Genomic DNA, 24,783 nt, shown 5'->3' on the forward strand with positions numbered 1-24,783 from the left:
TTTTGACATCTATGCTAAAATATGGAAGACCAAAACATGAGTCAGGCCAGGTCCTCCTGCTCTTTCTAGTCACCATGGGGGGGGGGGGGTGATAAACCCACTATTAATGTGAAGCTCAGTCCCAGTTAGCTACAGGAAGCAAAATCTACCAGCAGAGTAGCCCATCCTCTCAGGAGGCATCCTACAGATGTTAGCAGTGCTGCCTAAAAGGAAAAAGAAATCTTGGTTCAAATAGAAACAGAGGTTTGTTTCTTAATGTGGATTTACATTCCAAACATACTTCCTGCCAGAGCCCCAGGAAAGCCCCTCTCCTTTCACCATAAGGCTGGAAAGCAGGGTTCCTAGGAGATAGAGCTAGAAGCCAAAAGCTTGTGTGGTGGCGCCTTGTGGTCCCTTTTGGAAACGGAGAAAAACAAAGGGCCCGGGCTCAAGGGAGGCCTTGGCTCTCCTAGACAGCCCATCCTCCTCCCAATTCTGTAGATTTAAAGGGTAGGGCGCAAAAATCGGTTCAGGGACCTCCGGAGTGGTGATAGGCGAAGTCTCATGGTTCTGGAGGTGTGTGACTTGAGAGGTCTATGTCCTTGTCTGAATAAACCTTAGCAATAACCCTCGCGTCTGTGTTAGCAATTAATCCCACACTGCCTAGTCTCCAAAGAGAGGGGAGCGGTCTTCAGCCCTGCGGTGGAGATGTTGGAGCTGGACTCTGAGTTCGCAGGCCCGGGGTGCGGAGTCACATCACTCCACCCGGGCTCGCAGCCCACCTAGAGTCACGAGGTGCGGGAAGCGCCAGGAGCACGCGGCAGGTGCGCCAAGTCCCCCGGGTCCCCGCCCTGCTCGCTGCCTGGCGCCTCTCCGGGGCCGTCAAGCGCTGGAGCGGAGAGGAGGAGCCTCGGGCACAGAGCGGGTGGAGTCGGAGGGCGGTGGAGGCGGATTTCCTGGGAGGGCTCTCTGGAGCTACCATGGCGTTTGGGAAGAGTCACCGCGATCCTTACGCTACCTCTGTGGGTCACCTCGTAGGTAAGGAGGCGCAGGGAGTAACATCCCGGCTGGCTTGGGGAACCGTGGGAGCTTTGCCGGTTCCACTCCATTCTCGATTGGGGGGTGGGGGGCGAGTTGGACCAAGTCGGAGGAAATGCTACCCTCCCCCGCAGCTTTCCCACGCCACCTGCGTGCCACCTGCGGCCACTTTCCACCTTTCTGGGTTTGGCTCACTCATACCAGAACCTCTCCGAAAAAAATGCAAAGTTCAAAATGTTGGGCGAGTGGAGCCAAGCAGGTGACCTGCAACACAGCACTGCGTGGAGTATTGGGACCGCTGGGAGGAGAAAGTGGAAACTTCTTGACCCGGGGAAGGTTCTTCATAAAGTGCGTCCACTCTCAGCACCTTATTGTTATACCCATTTTACAGACCAGAAAGAGAGATCTGAGACGCTAATTGGCGTGATCTCACCTTGAGAGGCAGGTTTCTCCAAACCAATTTTCTCCAGCGCACAGCCCAAGCGATGTGAGTGGGCCTTTTGCTTAAAGATGGAGATTGGGAGAGGGGCCGTCTGCAGTCACGGAGGCTCTTAGACCAAGCATCACCCTCCAACCCAGCCAGCATGGTCCTCCCTTATCCCTTGTGTTTGTGTTCTGAATTACAGAGGTGGATGCAGAAGTCACTGACTACATACAGTTGGCTTTTTGCCACCTCAGCTCCCTTCTTTACCCTGCCCCCTCCCTTGGGGACAGGGTGTGGCACCAGGGTGTATTAATGACAGGCAAACTGTTGGGAACTTGGTGGGGTGATGAAATCCTATGAACCTGGTAGTTTTAAGGCTCAGTCTCAGAAAGTTTAGATTGGAAGTAAGTTAAACTAACTGCTGCGGGGATGGGGAACAAACACCTTTGAACTTAAACCTGAGTTTCCACATCTTTACAATACTGGAAGAGAGCTGCCCTCTAGGAAAAGCACTGTAACTGCCCATCTCCTTGCTGAATAGTATGTGTTAGAATGAGTCCCGAGCAGAAATGGATCCTCACTGAAGCAAAAGGCACTTCGGCAATGTCCGATTATCCCTTAGTTTTGAAAACATTTAGAACTACTAGCTGGATGCCTTCGGGAAGGCATAGCCCCATCCCCCAGGGAACTTACCTGGTGATAAGGAGAATGGCCATATTCTGCAGCATCCACTGTTAAGACACCCTTATAATACTGAAAGATACCACGTAGTTTGCAAACAAAACTTAAAAAAAGGGAGAAACGAACTCAGCCACGGCCTTTGAAGTGTGAATAGTTCTCTAGGAATGAGCATGTTGAGAGAAAGAAGTAGCCAGATGGAAGAACAAGATGACCCAGCTTTGTCCATTTAGGATCCCATTAAAGCCACACACTATGGTTTGCGCCGTACATGGTGATCTTTGTCGTAGACGCCAATAAGCACACAGACAGTAATGTTTCTCAACCTGTGGGTTGAGACCCTTTGGGGACCCTTTCACAGGGATCCCCTAAAACCGTGGAAAAACACTGATATTTACGTTGCAGTCTATAACTAGCAAAATTGCAGTTGTGAAGTAGGCAGTGAAAATAATTTTATGGTTGGAGGTCACCATAACATAAGGAAGTTTACTAAAGGGTCGAAGCAATAGGAGGGTTGAGACCCACTGCGTTAGCGGTTTTCTGACCCTGGTCCTGTGTCCTTAATGAAGCCATCTAGAGAAGGAAATGTCAAGGGTGTGAGTATGTAAATCTGCCTGGTGTAAGTTTGATGCCAGAAGCCATCTTGCTCTGTAATTGTGCTAGCTCTGCCTTTTTCTTCCTCACACCCCTCCCGATACATACTTTAAAAATATAAATATCGCAATCAAATACCCTTGCTTTGAAGGCAAGTTCCCCATCATACTTGATGTGTAACCTAGGTTAATGTCCTTACTCTCTCTGAATTTCTCTTTCATCATCTGTAACCATGAGTTAAACGAGAATAGACTTAGTGATGTGTTGTTCACCTGGTCCGTGACTGCCCAGCAAGCCACAGATCTATAGTTCTGGCTTCTGAAAAACACTGGAGGCTGGAGATTTGTTGCAGGCTTTCTTAGTGGCTCACTCATTGCTGTCGAAACAGCAGCACTCTGGCCTTGGCTTCTGATCAATTCCTGAGTTACTGAGAATTGTTCAGGAGAAGAGAAAAGAAATCACTTTACCCTTTGGTAGCATAAACTTAAGTGCACCACCACCCCCAAGCAGATTATTTCAAGGACATGAGATTCTGTTTTGTTTTGTTTTGTTTTGTTTTGTTTTGTTTTGTTTTCTCTCCTTTGTGGCTCAGACTCAACACAAGCAGTTTTATCTTTATAGAAAAGGCTACCTTTGCTGGAGTTCAGACTGAAGACTGGGGCCAGTTCATGCATATCTGTGACATAATTAACACCACACAGGACGGGTAAGTTTACCATGGTATCTGTGCATTTGTGCCTGATAAGATCCATCAGAACTGCAGCTCGGTTTCCATTGCCAAGGTTTGGGTGTTTTGGTTGACAGACCGCTTCACTGACCTTTGGGTACTTCCTGCCTTGTGAGGATGGCAGGCTGACAGTGGGGACAACTTCCTCCTCCAGCATGCAGGGGACCCCAAGAGGTCATTAGAGCTTGTCACCTTCTTTACCTTTTCTTTACTACTTTAAATTTTGTGGTTGTCTCACTTAAATTCCTCATTTTGGAAAAAAAAATCTTTTAAAGAGAGGGATAAATTGTTTCTTTCTTTAGAGCTTTCTCCTGCTGTGATTGCCAGTGTTTTATGTAACAGAAACACTATCCAGAAGCAGAACTGAGCGGTTTCCAGGGGTTGTTGTCCAGGCGCATGGTGACCGACCCTTATCTTGATTGCTCGAGAAACAACTGAGCAATCTTTTCTTTCCTTGTCAGGGGACAAGTATTTATCTGTGATCCTACCAGCTCACCCAAGTTCATACTGTGCTCTTACAAGATGTGCTGGGTATTGATATATTATCTAAACTTGAAGCCACTAAATAACAAAAAGAAAAGAAAAACAAAGTCATTAACAAGCACTGCTACTTTGATTTTAGTCAACTGTAGGTTATGATAAAAGGCGAACATGTACATTTCCCTGAACATTCTTAAAGGATAATTGGTAGAGCCAGATTTTGTCCAGAGTGTGCTGATGAAGAAAACATGGTAAAATGATTATTGGTTATATATTAATGGCAAGTGCCTATGGTTGACACTTCTAAGAGTTTACAGATTTTTTTTTTTAAATGTGTCTCTGTGTGGTACGCAGGAGTGCATGTGTGTTCACATGTGTGTGAGCACACTTTAGTGTGGAAGCCTGAGGCTGATACCAACTGCTGATATCTTCCTCAATTTCTCTCCTCTTTATCTATTGAGCCAGGGTTTCTCAGCTGAACCCAGAGCTGTGTAGAAAGGCTAGTTAGCTAGCTAGCTTACCCAGGGGTCAGTCTCCACCTGCTAACCTAGCCTTAGCATGACAAGCAGGCTGTAATCCATCCACCATGATTTTACCTGGGTCTGGGGATGCTGGTACAGGCCTTCAAGCTTGCATAGTATCTCTCCTGCATATATAACAACAACAACAACTATACACACACACACACACACACACACACACACACACTGTGTGGTATTTAGATCCTCTGTGAACCTTTTTCATTACTATGATCAGTTTCTTTACTGATCTTGCAGAAGGGAAATCTAATGAAGTGAATTTTGACCCTCTATTTGCAGATCTCCCTAACATCAGGTTACAGCTAATCAAAATTAGCCAATTGCTGTAATTCTTATATCCCCTTACATATGGGGTACTCAGGCAGTGCTAAGAATCTTAAAGGGATCACTTTTCTCTTGTTGTTTTAGGGTTACATTTCCTGTAACCGGATTCTGTGTGTGTATAGAAGCCAGTGTGTACAACACTTCATGACTGTTTGTGTAATCCTTGCACACATATCTCAGCTGTGTCTCCCCAAGAGGCAGGTGGTGTGATCTATCAATTTTGGAAGGCAGCTTAGAGATGGTGCGCTAAGTGGCCCAGCTAAGACAGAAGCACAATCAAACATCCGCCTTTACGCTTAAGCCATTCCTATTTCCATATTGTACACTGCTTCCATAGAGACTGCCTCTCTACCCAAATTGTTCATTTCAGTGTCTTTATTGCCATAGGCCAAAAGATGCAGTAAAGGCTTTGAAGAAAAGGATCTCCAAAAACTATAACCACAAACAAATCCAACTTTCCTTATCAGTAAGTACTTTTAATGCTATAAATAAGATTGCGGGGTTTCTCCCCTACAATTAACATTCTTTTTCGTTTGTTTGTTTTTGTTTTGTTTGTGTTTGCTTTTTGTTTTTCTAGACAGGGTTTCTCTGTATAGCCCTGGCTGTCCTGGAACTCACTCTGTAGACCAGGCTGGCCTCGAACTCAGAAATCCGCCTGCCTCTGCCTCCCGAGTGCTGGGATTAAAGGCGTGCGCCACCACGCCCGGCTTACAATTAACATTCTTAATGAGTTTAATGAGAGATGACGGCCCCATAATAGTACTTTCTGGACTGTGTGACTTAAGGCTCCTCATCTGTTGAGAGCTACAGAAGGGAGTTCAGTTGACTACAGTGCCATCTAATTTTGTAGAAAGAAATCATTGTCACAGAATCGGTTTGTCTGATTAAGATCTTTGAGTTTGTGGTTAAAAACCTGTGATTGATACATGGATCAGCAAGCATGTGTTTGTATTCGTTGGCCATGTTTGAAGGAGAAAATTGCAACTGTGAGAGATGGCTCCCTTATAGCTTTCTCCCTTCTTCCAGCCCCTTTGAGGGGTCCTGAGACCTTGGCAGCCCCTTAAATTTCAGTGAGGTTCTTTTGATTGATGTCATTGGGAGAACATTCTCTGTCACTTTATGCAGGTCTCCTGTGCACCGTTCCTTTTGTGATACAGATGAGAGCTCTTTCCCCTTAGTTGTGACTGTGTGGCCTCTTCAGTCACACTGGTGAGTTGTCCTTTGTCCATTGGAAATGAGCTGTATGGCCTCCTCATTTCTTCTGGAAGAAAGACCTCACATCGACATGACCAGCATCACATTGTTTTTAGGAGTAAAGGCAGTGTTTACCAGAAGGCTACGAGGCAGATGTGAGCATAGTTCCCACTTTCTAGATTAACCTGGAAAGTAGTGCATCACATTGTGTGTACGTGGGACTGTGTAAATAAAAAGAAGTAAGTTAAATAGTATCCATGCCAAAAATGCAGAAAAAGCCTTTCAGTCAGGAACTGACTGTAGTTTTAGAGGTATTTACCTCCTTCCTGGTTGCTGGACTCTTGTCTGTCTCTAACTCATAGCAACCTGCTCATGAAGACCACAGAATGATGGAACTATTGAAAAAGGAGTAATATGTTTCTGTGGAAATATCAAGGTATCAGGACCAGGATAGAAATGCCTGGAATGTTAGCTGGCTGATGGTGGTGCACACCTTTAACCCCAATGCTTGGGATTGCAGAGGCAGTCAGATCTCTGTGAGTTGGAGGCCAGCCTGGTCTACAGAGTGAGTTCCAGGACAACCAGGGCTACATAGTAAAATACTGTCTTGAAAAACCAAAAAGGAAAAAAAAAGAAGAAGAAGGAGGAGGAGAAAGAGGAGGAGGAGGAGGAGGAGGAAAGGAAGGAAGGAAGGAAGGAAAGAAGGAAGGAAGGAAGGAAGGAAGGAAGGAAGGAAGGAAGGAAGGAAAGGAGGGAGGGAGGGAGGGAGGGAGAGAGAAGAAGAAGAAGAAGAAGAAGAAGAAGAAGAAGAAGAAGAAGAAGAAGAAGAAGAAGAAGAAGAAGGATGAGGAGAAGAAGAAAGAAAGAAAGAAAGAAAGAAAGAAAGAAAGAAAGAAAGAAAGAAAGAAAGAAAGAAAGAAAGGAAGGAAGGAAGGAAGGAAGGAAGGAAGGAAGGAAGGAAGGAAAGAAAGAAAGAAAGAAAGAAAGAAAGAAAGAAAGAAAGAAAGAAAGAAAGAAAGAAAGAAAGAAAGACAAATGCTTGGTATGTTATTGATGTTCTTAACACCAGGAGGTGAATGTCTTATCAGTTCCATTTTGTAGATTATGAAAGAAAAAGAAGTTCAGTAACTTAGATTAACTTTCTATTAGAGGCATGTATGGGAATTTGAACCCAGTCCTAAGATTCTAAATTCCATACCTTTTTTTTATACTACTCTTCCTCTAAGAATGAATTGAGTCTCTCATGTGCTCCATTTGCTGTGGTACTGAATTCTGCCTCTCTCTCTCTGCCAGGGATGTCTGGACACCCAGTTCTCTCTGTTGTGTTAGATGTCTCTGTATGTTGTCACATCAAGGAAGGTGAAGAGCAGCCTGGGACAGACAGGGTCCACAGGGCTCCAGTCTGGCCAGGTAGCTGGGGTCCCAGGTCCCACAACAGCTACAGTGGCAGTGGTGGCAGCTGTGGCTGCAGCAGCTGCTGCTCCTCTGATGGGAGCCTCTGCAGGCAGCAAGAACCTGCCCAGCCAAGGAGACCCAAGGTCCAACCATGAGTGCTTGGGGAGAGAGAGAGCTTTTCCCCAAGTGATACAGCTCAGTAAAGACAGCCACTCTCAGGATCCTTGATGAAAGAACCTGTGTGCTTTATTACCTGTGGACTGGGACTGACTGTATTGAACCTTGGGGAGTGGGGTGGGATTTGCTGGTAAAGGTTTTTGTTTGACTGAGTTTGGGATGTTGGTGATATTCTATTTGCATGAGGAAAGACTCATTAGGAGTGCTGGGTTAGGAAACTCCCCAGGTCCTCTCCATTGGTGGCCATTGTTATGCATTCTAGAGCAGGCTTTAGATAGAGGCTAGGAAGGGACAGCTCCACTCCTACCACCTCAGATCCCTGGAATTCCTGGGATTTGAGCACATCCCACCTCTCCAGTTCTTACTCCTGTCTGTAAGACCCACGTGCCCTACAATTTGTGTCTATGGTACCTTCCCTCATGCTTAGTCCTGAGTCAGAAATGTTCCTGTATCCAGTATAGATTGAATTGGTTTAGGTTCCCATCCCCTCAGTTCCCAAACTTCATCCCATTTCTTCTAGCATCCAGGAAGAGTCCTGGGCTAATGGAAGGTATTTTCAGACCTAGGGTAGAGAGGAATGTAGACAGCACTAAAATGGAGGGATCTAGTGGATCTCAGGAGTGCCGAAGGTTGAGAGAACTGAGTAATAAGGATAAGGAAAGGCAAGGAATGTGTCCCCTATTTCCACCAGGGCATTACATTGCAATCTTACAGTTCAGTTGTTTACCCTCTTTAGTGATTTGCCTCTATGAGAGTTGTATTAGCCTCCTTCATGGTTCAGGAGTTCTCTATCTCCAGGTCCATGTCCTCCACCTTCACTTGCAATGCATGGGACCCTCTCAGAGGAGGAGGATGGAGGCTGTAGAATGTTGTCCCGTCGATCTTCCATTTATCTTTGGGCTTCCATTCTTCCCTTTCAAGCTTGACTCCCATCTAGCAGCTGCTTTTTATTGCGTGTGGACCCCTAACTCTACCTACTCTGCATTGTGATTTCCCCTCCCAGCATACAAAAACCAGGGAGTCTTTTAAGAGCCCAATGCTTACATAAAAATGAGAGTCAAGGGTGAGGGGTCAGAATTCAACTTCACTGTTAGCCTCCAGGTCTGCCAAGGTTGAGGAAGATGGATGCTTCGTCTTGACTTCTCTTTCTTTTCCTTAATTTATTTTAAAATTTTATTTCTATTTGTGTGTATGTGTCTGTGTAAATGTATGCCACCTGTGTGCAACTGCAATCGGAAGCCATTAGAGGGTGCCCGATCCCTGGAGCTAGAGTTACAGGCAGTTGTGAGCCAGCCACTCAGTATGAGTACTGGGAACTGAACTTGGGGGCGTCTGGAAAAAGCAGCAGGTGCCCTTAAGCACTGAGCCATCTCTCCAGACTTCCTTAGTTAGTCTTTAGCGTTGGCATGCAAAGCAGTGCGTTTCCTTGTGTCATCTTAACATGTGTGTATCAGTGAGTATATACTTATTCATCCCTCTCTTCCGTCCCTCCTCCATCACTCCCTTCTTACTGCATCCCTTCTACACCCAATACCCCTCCTTAGTTCATGTCACATAGATGCCATTGTCTCCCCTTTCCCCTTAGTCCATCCTTATAAGATTGCGTGTGTGTGTGTATATGACAGATTCTGAGAGGGAAATACCAAATTTTCTTTCATATATAGAATCTAGATTTTGTGTGTGTGTGTGTGTGTGTGTGTATGTTCCATGAACATAGAAAAGGGGCAATGAGAGGAGAAGAAATTTGTCTTGAGTTTTTCTGAAGTGGGCTTTGGGCTTTGACTCTCGATACCTGCATGTAGACCTCCCTTGTTGTACACATAATGGCCCGTGGGGCCCACCTCAGCTTGCTTGTTGTCTTTCAGAGTTACACTCAAGGCCTCTGCCCTGCCTGCCTTCAGTGTTCTCTTAGGCTAAACTGAATTATGAGCAGAATTAGTCACAGAAGGATGGCCCAATGACTGTCAAGGGCAATTATTAGTTTACTAATAAACTCTTTAATAAGTCATCTCCTAAGTGACATTTCCATCTTATTTCTGTGAACCGATGAGAGTCTAAGTCAATTATGAATGTTTCTAATACTCTCTGTCATTTAGAGTTCTCCATGGACTTGTCAGCCTTTGTTAGGTCTTTGACATAATCTGACTATACTATGATTTTTCCCCCGCTCCCAACACTCAATGGCAGAGTTTAATACAGGAGCCAGTAGCTTTTTATGTTTTTCTTTTACAATGCAGTGGAATTCAGGCCCTTGTGCATTCCAGACAAGGGCCCTGCCACTGAGATACACACTCAGCCCAAGAAGTCAATAGTTCCGCTTTGTCTTGTATTCAGTGTTGTTACTAAGCTTTATTGCTCTAAGCTAGAGAGCCCTCTCTTGAATGAGTCAATTGTGACTAACCTCAGCAAATACCACTGTCATTGTCAACTGAAAAGTGGTTGAACAAGTTCCCAAGAAGCAATGGAATGTAATAGTCCTTTATGGAACAGGCACCAATAAAGAGCTATAGCGATTTTCAGGTGATATGTAAAGGTGAGCGTCCGGCCAGTGGCTTATCATATGAGAAAGGATGAGAAAACAGCTCTCTCGTACATGAGGCTAGTAGGATAGAGTAGCCTTGCCTTGATGTGGTCACAGTTGGTGGTCCAGATATAGCTCTGACGCATCTGAAATCTAGTATTGCCACTATACCTGACTTAGATATACCTACAGTGAGAAGCAGAACTGACCAATAGGTCTTTCTCTTCTAACCATTTTTCTTTCTCTTCTAAGCTACTCCTGTAAGTCTGTCCATTTTCCACAGTCTGTTTTAGAGTCCAAGTGAGCTAGAGCGGGGAACGGGGTGGGGATGGGTGAGGACTGGAGACAGAATGGAGGAGAATTTTTATTTCTCTTGATGAGCACATTCTCTCGTGTTAGAACATTCTCCATCAATACAGATGGTCACCATTTGCAGAGGTCCTGCTTTGTGCCTCCCTCTCAGAGGATATGACATATCATCAGGCTCTTACAGTAAGCTCCTCAAAGAGGCCCAGTGTCCGTGATACAGACAGCATTGCCACGAGTTCACATAAGTGATTTGCTCATAAGTGAAAGCACAAAAATAGATGGGCAAAGCTTTGAGTCACCCACTTCCGCTTTGCTTGGTTGCTTGGTTCCTTCAGTTCTCTCTCCCACCTCAGATTACAGATTCCTACTTACCCTGTTTCCAAAGATAGGCTATCTGAGCACATGGGCACCAGAGCTAGATAGCAAAATATGCTAAGCTACTCCTGTAAGTCTGTCCATTTACCACAGTCTGTTTTAGAGTCCAAGTGAGCTGGAGCGGGGAACGGGGTGGGGATGGGTGAGGACTGGAGACAGAATGGAGGAGATGATACAGAAATAATGAGCTCTGACAGTCTTGATTCCAGCGGGAAAGTACAAAGGGCATGCCTGCTGATCTCCAAATGTTAACAGTCTCAGAACTCTAAGTTGACTCTGATTTTTTTGCACATACACCTTTCAGGAATGTTACTCATTACCGTAAAGTATTAGTATGCCAAAGATAAAAATTGGTTTGGGCAATATTTAGCAAGGAATCCATCATTTACTTGACTCCAAACAAAAGGGAGAAGTGCAAGCTTGATATCTTATCCAAGACCGTACAAGCAGTTGGATAAGCCCATAAACTTGCATTGAATAGAGCATCAGCTCTCAATCTGTGGGTTGTGACCTTTTCGGGGTCAAACAGCCTTTTCTCAGGGGTGGCCTAAGACCATCAGAAAACACAGATATTTACATTACAATTAATAGCGAAATTGCAGTTTTGACGTAGCCACAAAAATAATTTTATTGTGGAGGTTGGGCCACCACAACATGAGGACTAACTGTATGAAAGCATCATTCGGAAGGTTGAGAACCACTGGATTAGAGGCACTTGTCTGTAGCATCCCGCCCATTCAAAACTCACTTTAATAGTTGGTCAAGCTCAGCATCATTTCCAATGTGCCATGCCACTCTGTCTAGCCAGCTTACATCACCACACAGTAATCTTACTTGGGTGTGGCTTCTGCTTCTACCTCCATTTGCTTCAAAGGTTTCCCCGTGTTTCTTCATGTACTCAGCTCCCATATTTTCTGATGGCTTCCATGGTCTTCTTGTTTAAAAGTATAGCTCTGTGTACCCGCTGCTCCTTTTTTGTATTGTGTGAAAATGACACTCAAAATACAGCGCATGCGGGGAAGTCAGGTGCTGGGGTGCTTCTCTGAGGAGATGACAGCTTTGCTGGTCACAGCACAGTTGCTTTGTCCCCTCAAACTCAAAGTGGCACGGGGATTTGATTTTACCTTTAGATCGTTTTTCAGAAATCAGCTTTCTGTACGCAGTTTTCCCTTCCAGCCCATTCTTCTTAGCCTGAATTGTGACTGTGTTGTTTTATGCAAACTGACGAATGGCACCACTAATCAGTGAACATATTATAGCTGTTCTGTCTGTCCTTAACAGTAGCTGTTAACACCCTTCTTTTTGGAAGCTTCTTTTGATTTTACCAACATTATTTTTCCTCCTTCCTTCATTTCTTTGTTCCTTCAATCGTTCCTTTCTTTCCTCCTTCCTTTCCTTTCCTTTCCCTTCCTTCCTTCCTTCCTTCCTTCCTTCCTTCCTTCCTTCCTTCCTTCCTTCCCTCTTCCTCCCTCTCTCCTTTCTTCCTTTTGTCCTCCCTCCCTCCCTCCCTCCCTCCCTCCCTCCCTCCCTCCCTCCCTCTCCTTTCCTTCCTTCCTTCCTCCTTCCCTCCCCCTCTCTCTTTCTTTCTGTTGCTTTTTCACTGCCTTTCCACCCAGTGTCCCAGGTATTCCTTCTCTTTGCACCTCCTTGGTGGCCTTGGTGACCCTCTGGTGGCCCTTCACTCTCCTGTCCTGCAGCTCTGGATGTAGAGCCCTCTGCTAAACTTATTTGAATGTTTACTTTTCCTTTCGAACCTAGAAATACCTAAGTTTTTTTGTCCCACCCATTTTACCCCTAGGGTCCCCAGTCACATCACCCCACCCTACCCATATTTCCATGAAAGGTCCCCTCAGCTCATGTTGAGTGAAGCTCTCTTAGCTTTCAGTCTTCTTACTTCAGGAAATACACAGCTAACGCTCTTCCTTCATCACTCATTCCGTCTGGCGTGCTCTTTTCTATATGGGGTCTGCACTGCTGAGTGCCTACCAGACTTCCAAGTGTCCTCAGTAGAGTGCTGCTGGTATCTGTCCAGAGTGTAGCTTTTTCTCTATGACATTGACTAACATTCTCCTCAGGGACTCCTGGGTAATGAATGGCTAGACTCTATCCTGACAGACAGATTTCTGGAGACTCTAGATAATGCCCTCATGGACTTTATCTAAAGTACCCTCCCCCTGTTCTCAAATTGCCTACCTCAAGATGCCACCACCAGGGACAAAGCAGAGGGCACATTGAATCTCCTCCCATTGTGAGAGTTCATGAACTTTGCCACCTTTATTTATTCATCTTTTGCATATGGTTTACATATGATTTACAGTAGTCTTCTTTCCAGGAATCTCGATAATGTCTACTTAAGACAGCTTATGGAGAAGGTTCTCTGCGGTTTGTGGTTTCCGACAGTCGTGGGCAGGTGGCCTGTGGCAGAGTAAAATCATTCACCCCATGCTTATGGCTGGGAAGTGTAAAAAAAAAAGAAAAGAAAAGGAAAAAAAATCATGGTTCCAGAATCCCCTTTGATGGTGTCTCTGCCACAACTTGGAACATCCCCCTAGGCCCCGTTTGTAAAGTTTTGACGACCTGCAAATAGCAACAAGCTTTATACACAGGGATCTGTGGTGGCATTCCAAATGCAAACTAAAACAGTGTTTATCTGCCTAGAGTACATCTTTAAATTCATTTCTACTTTCCTTGGTCATTTTTCAAAGCCCAGCTCAGCACCAGCCTTTTCTATCACTCTCACACAATCACCTGACTTTAAATAATCCCACTTGCCTCTAAAGATCTATTGCTAGACTGACAGCAATTTATTACCTAAACCAGGACCTTAATAGTACAAGGGTGTACCACTGTTAACAATGGCAGGACAGAAGGGACAGGCTGACCCTAGATAACCTGCAGTAAATGTTACATGATCTAGCATGTGTGTTTTGCTTGACATTGCATTTATTACAGTTTAGCACATGTCATTTACTACACAGTGCTGCTGTGTGCTGTGTGTGTCCTGACTCTTCATCAGTTGGAGCGTCTAGGCAGTTACCTTGTGTTTCTTCTTCCTTGCAGAATCGGAACATAACATTTTTGCCATATAGCTTAGTATTGTAGGAAGCAAATCGGGGGCTGTTAATTAGAATGCTGGCAGAAGCTATTCATTGCATTTGTTGGGTCTTAAAGTCAGAAGGATGATGCTACAGACCTGTCACGCCTGACTTTGCTCCTTCATTTAGCTCATTGACATGTGCGTGCAGAACTGTGGCCCGAGTTTCCAATCTCTGATTGTGAAGAAGGAGTTCATTAAAGATACTCTAGTTAAGCTGCTGAATCCCAGATACACCTTACCGCTGGAGACTCAGAACAGAATCTTGAATTTCATTAAGGTAAGTCTGTCGACTTATATTGAGGGAGGGTAAATTTCTAAATATAGATAGATGATGATGTAATTCTGGTTGTTGTAATGATCCTTTATTTATGTAGGATTGATGCATAAAGAACTCCTCTCTCCTCTCCTCTCCTCTCCTCTCCTCTCCTCTCCTCTCCTCTCCTCTCCTCTCCTCTCCTCTCCTCTCCTCTCCTCTCCTCTCCTCTCCTCTCCTCTCCTCTCCTCTCCTCTCCTCTCCTCTCCCCTCCCCTCCCCTCCCCTCCCCTCCCCTCCCCTCCCCTCCCCTCCCCTCCCCTCCCCTCCCCTCCTCTCCTCTCCTCTCCCCTCCTCTAATTTGACATGCTCTCTCTAGCCCACCCTGGCCTCTAACTCTCTATGACACCAAGGATGATGCTGAAGTTCTGATATTCCTGCCTCCACCTCCCAAACACTCAATTTTTGCAGTAGTAAGCATTGAACCCAGGGTGTCATGCTTGCTAGGCCAGCTCTCTACGAAAGAAGCTACATCCAGCTGCAATTTGTTTAAAGTTTCTGTGGAGTAAGATTCCTTGACATTGGATAATATCTTTCTGCTGAAGAAGAGAGAGTCATTTCCCTAGCTTCTATTCAGTTTCTTTTGTGGCCATGGGTGGGGTTGCATATATTCATTCTGAAGCTGTGGAATCTATGTTCTAGAGTTGTTTGTCAAAAAAGTTGCCAGTAGGATTTTAGAATCTTCCAGTTTTAGATTCAAGAGCAGTGGTAGATGATCAACACTATCAATCCCAGTGTTTGTCAAGATGTTGGAGCACAGGAGTCTGATGATTCAAAATACTTTATAATATTATTCTAGCCTTTGGAAGTGGACACTCTGTCCACAACATTCAAGACTAGCTCTTTCATTCTGAATAGAGTACATAATTTTCAATTACTCATTTTCCATCATAAGCTTTAAGATGTCTTGGTTCTTGCTTTTTTTTTGGTTTTTAGTTTTTTTTTTTTTTTTTTTCACTCTGGAACTTTATATCTCCTGAATTTAGACCTGGTCCCAGGGCTTCCCAGGAGGTGTAGATGTGAGTGAAGTGAAGGAAGTGTACCTTGACCTGCTGAAGAAAGGGGTTCAATTCCCACCCTCGGATGGAGAGCCTGAGACACGGCAGGAGGTAGGAGGCTTTTCTCAGACCCATGGAAAAGAATATATATTGCTCAGGTCCTTTCCGTATTGACAGTCAGCTTAGCAGAAGGATGAATTTACTAGTATATGGTTATATCTCATGGAATAATATCTGGGCTTAGGCTTTGCCAATCACAGTGCTGTTTGAGTATAATCTGGTAGTTTGTTAACATAGGGTGTTATACCATGCTGGAATCTTCCTTCTGAAAGGCTCTGGTGTTTCTATGCACACTGACTATATATGAGGAAGCAGTGACCTAAACCATCATGGTCATGATCTGCAGCTGTGGCTGTCCACTTACAGCTGAGGACCAGGCCTGACCCCGGGAACTATTCACTGCCGGAGGAAAAGCCTTGAGAGCTTGTGGAGTTGGGGGAGCAGGGTGGGGTGGGGTGGGGGTGGGGGGGGACTGAAAAGACTTTGCATGAGTTGCTTTGCCTTTTTCTTTACTTATTTGTTTGCCTGTTTGTTTGTTTTGAGACAGATTTTTCTCTGTGTAGCCCTGGCTGCTGGCCTCGAACTCACAGAGATCTGCCTGCCTCTGCCTCCAGAGTGCTGGGAAGAAAGGTATTTTAACAGCACAGAAAAGGGAGAACCATAATCTCAAATGGCATGGCGGTCATGATACAACACCTTGGTGAAAACCAAGAGGACATTTTTGAATAGTCACTTTGTTAATTAGCCTAAATTATGAACACCTGCTATGTGACAGCATGCCATTGGCTTAGAGCTCTTCCCCAAATACCAGAGAAGGTGTACTCCCGATGATCGAGCTATCACCCCCCCACACCCCACACCCCCAAGGACTTATTCTGAGAGTGCCTGAGTCAGCTGAATGGGAGCCAGGCTTGTGGTGGCTTTGTTAATTCATGTCATACTATTTCCTTATTTTATATTGATAGGCTGGTCAGATCTCACCAAATCGACCGACATCTGTCCCCACTGCGCCTGCTCTTTCTTCAATAATTGCTCCCAAGAACCCGACTATTTCCTTAGTCCCAGAACAGGTAACAACTGTGAGAGCACTATTTATCCATGCCTTTTTCTAAGCACTGTATTTACAGTTTGCATTTTCTTAATGACATTATGAAGTGTTAATATAAAGTAACAGCCCTTGATTAATTAATGACGTCTTTATTTTGCTTTCTGAGACAGGGTATCTTCTAAGTAGCTTTCTTTGGTCTAGAACTCACCATGTGTCCCAGTCTGGCCTACAGCTCTTGATAATCATTTCCCTGCCTCTGCCTTCCATATATGTTGGGGTGGCAGGCATAGGCTGCCTCCTTCTCTATCCCCTTCTTTTCCTGTGGGAGGAGGGACTGCCGCTTAGGGAAACTGTGTCACCTTGGTTTATTTCTATGCAGAATCAGCCCATTGAGCTTCACCTGAATTGAATGCTCACACATTTAAAAATTGTGCTTGGGGGCCAGAGAGATTGCTCAGCAGGTAAAGTTGCCTTCCATCAAGCCTGATGGCCACAGTTGAATGCCTAGAACCCACGTGGTGGGGAGAGAACCAGATCCCAACATTATCCTCTGACTTACACACACACACACACACACACACACACACACACACACACACGAGAATGATGACCAGTAGGGGCTATGGATTAGGTCTGAGGTCCACCCACTGACTCCTGGTTTTTTGTTTGTTTGGATGTTGGCTAGGATTTTTTGGTTGGTTGGTTGGTTGGTTTTTGTTTTGTTTTCATTTCAGAGAGCCCAGTAGCAACTTGTCTTATTACCTATGTAAATTACACCAAATGAATTACATGTTCTCCTTCTTCTCAGTTTATATGAGATCTGGATAAATATAATTAGTGATGCTCATTTATATCTTTGTATTAAAGGCTACCATTGAAGACTTTATGTTAATTGAATGCTTTATATTAAGTGTTTCTTACATTTAAAAGCCATGTAATTACTTCCTCTTAGAATTTAAGCCACTTAAAAATGCTTCTCTTTGGTCTTTCTTTCTATAACACCACGAATACCATGCTCACAGTAAAACTATGCCTCCTTCCTTTTCTTTTCTGATGTGGCAACGTTTCTCCAGGTTCATATTAACTTCTGCTTACTAGACGTTTCTACTTCATCCATGTTGGTCCAGGTCATTTTGTTTCTGCATCCTTAACTCTCCTAAGGCATATCTGTGGGTTTCTTATAAGAAACACCAAGTCTACTTAGAGAACAACAGGGTACCATTTGCAAAATAAGTATATGTTTCCTGAGATAAATGTCTGAAGGCTTGCAAACATTACATTTTTGCGAAGGCATTTGATATTCCAGCAGGTGTCCTGTAGGCAAGAAGCAAGATAGCCAAGTGTCTGTGTGTCACACTTAATGACTGGAGGTTACATTGCCCTCCACAGATCGGGAAGCTGCATAGTGAACTGGATATGGTGAAGATGAATGTGAAAGTGATGACAGCCATATTGATGGAGAACACTCCTGGCTCTGAAAACCATGAAGACATCGAGCTCCTGCGGGTATGAGCCCAGGGACAGTCGGGCAAAGAGTTATTCTCTGAAGAAGTTTGAACTTTGTAGATGTAAAACTTGTTAATAGCATCTATATATACCATATATATTATATAGCATGTACGATATATATGTATGTGTATATGATATATAATATATATTATTCAATATATATTGTATATATATTATTACACATATTATATATATGTATATATGTGTATGTGTATATGTATATATATACACATATACACACACACACATATATATATATTTATTTATATTTCTCCAGAGCCTAAGTACTCTTTATATCTACATTTTTTTCTTAAAATCTTGTTTACTCACTCATAATCATGCCACAGACTAACATATTTTTATCTGGGCATTTGCAATACTTTACTGTTTCCAATGTATGTATATAATATGTATATTGACACATGTAATATATTATATACTATACACAGTGTGTTTACTATATATTATATAATGTGTATTAATATGTATATATTATAAATATAATATATATGTATACATACCTCCCAGCTTCCTTTGATTTCTAAACCTAATGAAGAGATATAGTAATCACCTGTCAAAGATGCAGTGGTAATGGTCATAATCAAGTCTAGTCCTTCTATAAAAAATAATTTACTGTAAGTTACACCTTGGTCATAGACAAGCCAGCCTCACATACAGGAAGAATGTAAAATTGCTTCCTGTACCTGTGATGTGTAGAAATGAAGATGCTGTTCTAGACCTTAGATAGGTTGGTTTGGAAACATAGTACAGTACTACAAAGGCCTTGATAAAAATATGTTAGTCTGTGGTATGATGGTTGAGTGGGTAAGACAAGATTTTAAGAAAAAGTGTAGACATGAGAATTCTTAGGTTCTGGAGAAACAAACAGTTGGTCGTTTCGTTCCTGAACCCGGATGAGTGGCTGATCCGTATCCCACATGATTTTCAGTGTCTACACCGACCTATGTTCATCTTCCCTCTACTGGTTTCTAACGATCAGTTTTAAATTTTATTACTTATTAATTACACGGAGGCACAGTGGTTCACTGTAATACTAGCAGTTGGGAGGCTGAGGCAGGAAGATCTCCTGAGTCCAGGAGTTCAAGACAGCCTAAGCAACATGGCAAGGCTCTATCTGACAAAATGAAGCCATCAGATGGGTTGTTTCCGTTTCATGTTTCATTCTTCTTGGTTTAGAGACAGTTAGGGGAAAAGTCAGTTCCTGAGTCTTCCCGGAAAGTTAAGACCCTCCTCCTGCGTTCACTTTTCTCAGAGGCCCACTCCTTGTTTCCCACAGTGGTATTGCTTGTCTCCTGCGTACTCTTATTTCCAGTGGCTGCAGCATACCCTCTGACTAGGGGAAAACTTTGGGTACCTGCATGTCCCACAGCATTTTGTTGTGGTTTCACAGTGAATGCCAGGATAGACTCTAGGCATAACATCTTCTTTCCTAAGTCTTTCGAAGATGTCCCATAACTCTCCTGTATCCTAGGATGCTCATGAGAACAGTTATCAAGTTCTGATTTCTCCCCATTGGTTCCATTTTGTGGTTGCTTTTCCCGTTAATATTTTTGGTATTTTACTGTTCTGCTGTGAGATGTTTGTGTATGTACAGACATGTATAAATTCCCTTGTTATCCTGCTTCACGGTCTTTGTCACCCTTACGTGCATTTTTCAATTTTGGGAAATATTTAGTTCCTACCTCAGATGTTGTAGCTATCTTCCATTCTTTCTAGTCTTACACAGTTTTTTTAGACATTGAGATTTCCAGTTGGAGTTTGTTATCTATCTTCTTTTCATCTTTCCTTCATTGGTTTGAGCTGTAGTTCTTGGGGAAAAGATACCTGAATTTGATGAATTGTTCCTTAAAAACTTATGCGTCAGTTTTTCTTAGCTTGCCTTCCCTCTAAATTCATTATATTAATTACCTTTTTGTTGAAGACTGGATTTGTATAGCAGTACCAACTTTTTGTTGTGGTTGTTTGCACCTCTGTTTCTAAGGATAGCGATCATTTTTAAAGCTGCTTTCTATCTACTGTATGGAGTCTCCTTTACATATTCTTCTGTCTGTTACTATTGTGGTGAATATTGATTGGGGGTTTCTACCCCACCTTTGATTGTTTAGCTCCCAAATAGAAGACATAAAACTTCTATATTTATAGTAAGCATTAAATCATTAGAGCTGGGCAGATATCACCCCTCTATGCTCTTTTGCCTATTCCCTGTCAATAACCCTAAGATATCACTTGCCATGTTCCTCCTGGGGCACTCCTACTCCAAAAGGCCAGCCCTCATGGCCATGTGCTCACAATCCGCCTACCTCAGGGCAATTTCTGCCTTTTTCTCCTCCCACCTCATGGTCTCTCCTCAGCCCCTAAGCTTACTGTATCTCTCCTTATAAAAATTTTTGGTTATGTGTTATAACATAACATATGATATTTTTGAAATTATTTATTTATTTTATGTATATAAGTACACCATAGCTGTCTTCAGACACACCAGAAGAAGGCATTGGATCCCATTACAGATGATTGTGAGCCACCATGTAGTTGCTGGGAATTGAACTCTGGACCTCTCGAAGAACAGCTGGTGCCTTTAACTGCTGAGCCATTACTCCAGCCCAGATATATGTTCTTAAAAGGCTGCTTAATCCAACATTTACAAACCTGTTTGACCAAAGAATCTCTACTTGCTAAAGTATAATACAAAGCATAAGAAAAATATAACTTGGAGCAACGAAAACAAACAAACAAAAATGGTGTCCCTACTTTATAATCCAAGTTATTCTTATATTTGATGTAAAGCTGAGCCTGTCAATCCATGGCGATTCTCTTGCTTCAGCCTTCTAAATGCTGGGGTTACAGGAGTAAGTACTATACGTGGCTCTGCACACTAATTTCATCCATCAGTGTAGGTCTATTTTATTTAGATCTAATTTACTTAACATGGGATCATTTTGCTCGGCATGCTTGGGGCCCTCTCCTTTCCTTGGACTTTTGCTAGTTGTCTAAAATAAAGAGCTTTCGTCATACTTCATAAGCCAAAATAATATTAATGGCACCCTGTTAATATAGGAGAATAAAAGAGAAATCAATCATTAGGGTTCATATGTAGTAATCCTTAAAAAAAAAAAAAAACTGACCCAATTTGAGATATAAAATTTGTAGCTTGTATTGCTAACAAGTATGTTAAATTAAAAATTAAAAATAAATACCAAAATGAAAGGGCATGTGACAGGTAAGAATTTCCAAATTTGCTGCATCAGTATTTCTCGTTTCACATGATCTTCCCAAACCTGCTCTAAGCCCTAAAATGAAGTGTTTTATGACTTTCCTCCCATTTTTCTTACCCATCCATAGCAAACAATCCTTTAATAAAAATGCACGTGGAAACGTTCCACTTAAGTATGTGAACCGAATTTTATATGTTATTCCATTAAGAACAATGTCTTTTGGTCTTGGTGTGTGGGTGCCGATGTGGAGAGGTTTTCAAGTATGATGGTCATTTGCTGGTTGCTGTGCTGATGCCAGAGTCCAGGGCACTTGTGTAATGAGTCAACATTAGAGTCCAGCCCATGTTCACAATTCTGACACAGATAAGCTTGACTACAAAGACTATACAATATTTAACTTTAATTTTCTTCTTGTGCTTTTTGTAAGTAGTACATCAAGATCTGGTATGAACAAAGCTGTTCCTAATTGCCATATATATTTTTAATTCTATCTAACTTTTTTTTATTCTAATCAACTAGTATAGCTAAGACAATGAACTTGGAGCATTCCCCTGTGGAGAGAAATGATAGAAGCCTCTGTTTGAAGATAAATATTTATTACCGTGACCAACAAAGGTCGACTTGAGATGAAAAGAGTGATTCTTTAGATTCTTCATTTTTACTGTTTGTAATTTTCTTCTACCTATCTGAACTCTGGGGACCAATAGCAGGTCAACCCTGGGTGTTGAGAGATAGACGCCACTTTCTGATTGGCCACCTTCTCATAAAACCGCAGGAGACTCTGGAGGCTCAACATGAGCCTAGGTTGTCATTGCAGAGAGGGTAGAAGTGCACACAGTGGATGAATATCCAGAACATGGTCCTACCCCTCCCTCCTATAACGTACCAGCAAGCCTTACTAGTTGAATCCTGTCAGAAACCAGTGGCCAGTGAGGTCCTTATGCTGCAGCCATTGAATCTGGAAGAAGAACGGGTGGGGAGTAGTTATTAGCAAATAGAAGAAGTCTCCACTCAAAACTGGTTGGGACTTTTCCGCACATCCACCTAACCAGGGACTTTTTGCTAGCACTAAGGCCTCTTGTTTCTTGTGCTTCCGCTCACACTTTACCAGAGACTCCATTTGTATGCAGCTTGTTCTCTGCGTCCTTCTGTCTGAAATGTATTTCTGTGGAAGTCTTCCCCTGTTTCTCCAGCCTATGTCAGGCCCTTAGCTGACTCACAGGGCTCCTGTACTTTGGGAGACTCAGGGAGATTGCAGCCTCTCTTTTCCTTACAGCTGTGTGACAGTGGACTTAGAACCTCACAGGGTGGAGACCGGATTCCCTTGGCCTGTATAGAGGAGGAGGCCTGAGAGGCTTCGGTAGTCTGATACGGGCACAGGAATATAGAATGTATCTTTCCTGGATTTACTTCCTTGGCATTACACGCTTGGCTTTGGGCACTTTGCTCTGACCCTGTGCAGCTAGTTTCCTTCTAGGTACTTCCTCTTTCTGCCTGCCCCCTGCCCGCTTCTTCTTTTCTTCCTTTTTCCATTTTTGAGACAAGATCTTGTACTGCTGGCCCGTCTGGCCTTGCACCTACAGCCTTCCAGCCTCAGCTTTTTGAGTTGAGCCACAGGTATATGCCATACCTAGTGGGCTTTCTTTTCTTACTTTGCCCAGCCTCTCTAGGACAGAGGAGAAGAAGAAAGGGAACTCGGATTTTTAAAGTGTAAATAGAGAAAGCTTTGAGTTAGCTTACTGGAGAAGTATAAGATCATGAGAAACTAAAATTCGATCCTCAGGAGATAATCTGAAACCCAGTTGGCGGGGTGGGGGTGGGGGACCCTGAAAGTAAAGAAAAAGGGACAAAGAAAAGGAAGGGAAGGGAAAGTACTTGTCCTTTGGCCAGTCTCATTGTTGTCATCATTTGTAAGAAATAGAGCAGAAGAGACTTTTATAGTGTGTCCTGAAGTCTGTCTCCTTCTCTTGAGCGATGAGGTAGCATAGTTAGAAAGGGGCCAGTTTGTGCGCAGGAGAGCAACACACTGTAGATAGCATTGGATAAATAACCTGCTCTCCCAAGCAAATGTCTCTCTGGACCAATTCAATTCTAGTTTGGAAGCCAAGGACTGGCTGTAGATGGCTGGCCTATGGCCCTTTGCTGTGGGCCTGAATAGTTCTGTGGCTTGTCTGGAAAGAACCCGAAGGTAGCACCTAAGGCCTCCGCTTTTGAAGTCATTACAATATAATTGAGAAACCTGGGGTCCCCTTTGAAAGTTTTTAGTCTTGTAGATAAAAGAAATTCAAAGGTAACCCAGAAGTTTGAGAACACAACAGCACAGACTAACAGGCTGGCAGCAGCTGCAAGGAGGGTGATGGAGCCAAGAAAGAAAGTCAGGAAAGTAAGCAGGCTCAGCCCATGGAATTCTGAGCAGTTGCTTGGGAGGAGGGGAGAGAGGGGGTTCAACAGGGGGCGGGGAGTAATCAGGGCAAGCAGGCTTAGGATTCTGGCAGATGTTTGGAATGGGAGAGAGAGAAGAAAAAGCTTTCAGAGTTAGAAAGGGCAGTCATACCCTTGAGCCTTAGGAAGCAATGCACAGAGGGAATGGTATCTAAAGTATGTGTGTCATTAAGAGGGTAGTTACTCCCTGAGTGGTCTTAACATGTTCAGGAATATCATATTCTGGTTTTAGGCTGTTCTCCGAAGTTGTGTAACAGGATTTTCTCCTTGCCCAGGAGGTCCTGGCTTTGCCCAGGCAAGGGAAATTCTTCTATCTTTATCGACCACTGAGTAAATCATTTAGGCGATGTTTCTTACAATTAATTTCCAGTACTTCAAGTTAGAAAGAGGAGCAGTCGTGATACATCCTCCCCCCAGTCCCCTTCCTCAGAATTAGTGTTAGTAAGAACACAGGATGTGGAGTGGGGAGGGGGGGGCCCTAAACTGATGGGGGAGAGCTGGCCATCCTCCCAAACCTTCAAGCGAGCTAATGTTTAACTAGCTGCCTAACAACAGCACTTCAAGTGGTTGTTTATAGCATGTGCTTTTAGTACTGGAGGAGTCAAGTAATTATCCGTTGAGTTGTAAATATCAGGGCTCCGTGGAAGAGTTAATACCTGTGGACAAAAGAAGTTAGAACAGGAGTTGTGGAAGACCGTTCGGTGCCTTGGAGAAAGAGATTGATGAGGCAACAGGCTGGGGAAGTTAAAAGAGCTGCAATAAGTTCCTGGGCTTATGAGGGTTATGTTGGCCAGTGGTTCAGTTTTGAAGGGAGAGAGTTTTCCCTTTGAGCAGACAGAGCAGCGCTGTGTGTCTCTCCCAGGCTGGGTGGAGAGTGCTGAGAGAGAGGAAATGTGCTGCGGGCAGATAATAGGGGCATTGCCATACAGATATTATTTCCAGAGACACTTTCATGAACACATACTCTTTCCTGTTCTTACTTTTTCAAAGGGGTCGCTTGGACATCTTTCCTTTCTTTCTGGTTTTTGCTGCTGTTGTGTATTTTGGTTTGTGTTTTAGCAAGCAAATTTTAGCTTGTTGGTGAATGGGGGCGTGGGTGGGGGGACTATAGCTCCTGCTGCAAATGTACAGGGACATCATTTCTTAATCCCTAAGTGTTCTGTGGAAGCAGGGGAGACCTTTGAGGGGAAAGGAAGCTCTTAATGAGCCTCTTGTTCTTCAGAGCCTTTGGAATTGTTGAATGCACTGCGGCTTAGAAGCCTGCCTTTGTCTTTGCCTTGACAAGAGAGACAATTCGAGGTTCTGTGATATACACATATACTAACCACTG

General features: G+C 43.6%; 1 protein-coding gene across 2 annotated transcripts in view; it reads left to right on the forward strand.

Moving 5' to 3' along the window:
* The first annotated feature begins 915 nt into the window (after nucleotides 1–915).
* Nucleotides 916–24,783, forward strand: part of Tom1l1 (target of myb1 like 1 membrane trafficking protein) — a 42,292-nt gene continuing 18,424 nt past the window's right edge. For both annotated transcript variants that reach the window (XM_029483603.2, XM_021177885.3), the window contains exons 1-7: nucleotides 916–1,017; nucleotides 3,335–3,419; nucleotides 5,171–5,249; nucleotides 13,979–14,128; nucleotides 15,150–15,272; nucleotides 16,187–16,291; nucleotides 17,659–17,775. In XM_029483603.2, coding sequence (XP_029339463.1) covers nucleotides 960–1,017; nucleotides 3,335–3,419; nucleotides 5,171–5,249; nucleotides 13,979–14,128; nucleotides 15,150–15,272; nucleotides 16,187–16,291; nucleotides 17,659–17,775 — 717 coding nt within the window. In that variant the 5' untranslated portion in view covers nucleotides 916–959. The remainder of the gene's footprint in view (nucleotides 1,018–3,334; nucleotides 3,420–5,170; nucleotides 5,250–13,978; nucleotides 14,129–15,149; nucleotides 15,273–16,186; nucleotides 16,292–17,658; nucleotides 17,776–24,783) is intronic.

Source organism: Mus caroli, unplaced genomic scaffold (genome assembly GCF_978045245.1).
Source record: "Mus caroli unplaced genomic scaffold, Mus_caroli_1 scaffold_13, whole genome shotgun sequence".
Classification (NCBI taxonomy): domain Eukaryota; kingdom Metazoa; phylum Chordata; class Mammalia; order Rodentia; family Muridae; genus Mus; species Mus caroli.